The sequence below is a fragment of the Orycteropus afer genome, unplaced genomic scaffold, assembly GCF_000298275.1.
Source record: "Orycteropus afer afer isolate SDZICR_OR568_19922 unplaced genomic scaffold, OryAfe1.0 scaffold00143, whole genome shotgun sequence".
In the NCBI taxonomy this organism is placed as follows: Eukaryota; Metazoa; Chordata; class Mammalia; order Tubulidentata; family Orycteropodidae; genus Orycteropus; species Orycteropus afer.
In genome coordinates, this window is record NW_006921730.1 from 2,852,418 (window position 1) to 2,855,238 (window position 2,821).

At 41.0% G+C, this 2,821-nt stretch overlaps 1 protein-coding gene across 1 annotated transcript in view; it reads right to left on the reverse strand.

Moving 5' to 3' along the window:
• Nucleotides 1-472: 472 nt before the first annotated feature.
• Nucleotides 473-2,821, reverse strand: part of NXPE3 (neurexophilin and PC-esterase domain family member 3) — a 61,871-nt gene continuing 59,522 nt past the window's right edge. The window contains exon 4 of the mRNA XM_007945800.1: nucleotides 473-1,023. Within this exon, the coding sequence (XP_007943991.1) occupies nucleotides 473-1,023 (551 nt within the window). The remainder of the gene's footprint in view (nucleotides 1,024-2,821) is intronic.

A 2,821-nucleotide genomic window follows, 5' to 3' on the forward strand; every position in this document is an offset into this window, starting at 1 on the left:
GCCCTCTCTAGTCCGCCCGCTGAAGACATGCCACTTGTGCTATTCATGCAAATGTGCTCCATTTCCTTTACTAGATAAGCTACAAACCCTCTATTGCCAACTAAAATTGTCCCTTCCGTTTAGGGCATAACATTTTTCATATTTTTGGGGACACTCATCTCCCCTCCCAAGAGAAGCTAGTTCAAATACACGCATTAGCATCTTTGGTTACAAGGACAATATAGTGTGTAGATGTTGTGAATAATGGTTCTCCATGGCTAAGTCAAGATAGGAAATAATCCTATAGGTATATATAAATGTAGCCTGCAATTTCTAAGCTCCTTACAAGTCATTACATAAAGTCCAGCTCTTATTAAAATTTTGTTCATATCAATGACAGTAATCTTTCCATGGGGCCACCCACAAACTTCCTGTAATGCAAGTGATAGGGAAGGTCAGTAGACATGATTCCTCCAATCCCTTCTAAGACAGGCTAGGTCTCCACAGGGCACACAAAGGACAAAAACACGTCCAACTGGTTCTTCACAATAAGCTCATCTGGATGCAGTTTGTGGGGTAGATAGTGGGCCAGGGTCATCTCCCAGGCATCAACAAGATATACTCCAACTCCTGAGAACATTCTCCGAAGGATGGTGTCCAGCTGAAAGTTGTACCAGTCACTGTTGAAAAGGCTCACCTCAGGCCCCAGCTTTTGGGGGTTGGCTGCCCGGATGACCACCACAGTCTTAGGGCTTCGATCCAGGAGCTGGACGACTGCTCGACGAATGTTCCTGAGCCGCCGGATGTACACTTCCAAGGGGAAGGTGCTGAAGTGAGACCATATGGCTATAGCAACCACTGTGTTCTTACCTCCCACAATGCCATTCAGCTCATTTGCCACATAGTGGAGCTCACTGCTGAAGACAGTCGTAAAGCGAATGGGTGGACCATGGCAGCGGTATTTGAGAAGGATGTTGTGCTTCTGGTCCACCGCAAGAAAAGGACCAACATTCTTGGGACTACCCAAGTTAAACTCCACTAAATCTGAAACAAGGAAAACTCAAGTTCATAAAAATGTCCAATCAAGCACTTATATTTTGATTTTTCTTTACTGAGTGTCTTCAAAGAACAATTTTCAAAATAACAGCAATGTTGATAGGTATAATACAAATGAAAGGGCACAGCTATTTTACTGCACCTGAGCTCCTCAGAAGGAAGATGGGGCAATCTACTTCCGCAGTGATACTGCCTCGGAAACCCAAGGAGGGGTTGCTATGAATCAGGTCCAACTTGACGGCACATAACAACAACAACAACAACAACAACAACAGCCCACTTTAAATCAATGGGCATTCACTCTAACATATTATTGAACTCACTCTAAAAACATGATATTACAAATAATACCATCAACGATAAATTCCACTACTATGTCTATGCTTTAGAAACAAATATTTCACTTCTAGCTATTAAGCCAAGAAATCTTGCTGTTTCCACTGATCACTGAATATTTAAAATCCAACCTGGCATTTATTGCTCTAACAGATAAATATTATTTCTTCCAGGACTAGGACTGTAACTTCAGGTTTTATATTAGTAGATAAATGCCTCTTTTTGTAATAAGCTAAAAATAAAAGGAACCACGATGTTTGAATTTCACCCTAAGTTTGGAAAATCATGTTAATGCCCTAGAGAAGAATATCTATCCCTTCATGTGAATAACAAAGGCAGCCCAACAAGTAAGACAGTCCCCAGCTCTTCCCTCCCTTCTCCTTTATATAAGTCCTGCTTCACAGTCCAGCTCCTCCAAAATCTTCTGCAGGTCCCAGGAATCACTGACTGAGGCCCTCCTTATTACTCCTTAAAGACTATCTGTACAGCTCATTTATCACTTAATATATGTCCCACGAGGGTCTGTCTTACATCCCTAAATATTCCCGTAACAAGTGTCTGACAAACAACAGTAAATGTTGGAAATTCAATTCACTTAATATTTCATAAACACCTATTTAATGCCAGCTACTATAATGTGCTACAAGCCAACTATGTTCAGGTGGATAAGTCACAGTTCTTGTCAATAAGAAATTTGTAATCAGTTTTGAAGAAGTAACATCAAATTGTAATTGTGCTCTATTCCTCTTTAGGCTGAAAACAAATGTTTCACTTTTTTCTCCACATAGTCCCCAGTTTCTCTTCTAGGTTCTCCTACCTATGAGTCGGATCCAACTCCACGGCACGTAACAACAACAACAACAACCTAATTCATTACTATTTAGTATCCAGCCTCACTTAAGTTGCACATAAGCTCCAGATATCATTCTTTCTTTTGATTAAGACCAAACATTAACACAAGTCTTTATCAAATAAAAATCTGTCTGCAGAGGATATGGTAAAAATAATCAAGATGGTTAATGTGATCACTGCTATCAAAGGAAATACCATTACGTCATTAGAACTGAAGAATGAAACAAATACAGACTCTTACATGGCCCTGCCAGGTCAGCATTGAACGTGTCCTACTGCGGTGAATTGCTTGATGTGGCCCTTCTAGCCATTGTCCTACATTCTGTGATGTATTGTAAATCCTATTATCCATGCCTGTTTGGGGTGGTGTGGTAGTTAAGGTCAGGTATCAACTTGGCTTGGCAGCTGGTAGTAGTCATTCCCTGTAATGACTGGCAATCAGCTCTGTGATGGGATTTTCCTTGAGCTGCTAATTGTTAAAGCCACCCACTTAGGTTATTTCTGTTGGGGCAAGACAGATGGAATGTATCTTGAGTCCTGCCTTGCTGGAGGGTACAATTCAAATCACCACCCTTAGCTTCCTTGAGGGTATACCTAC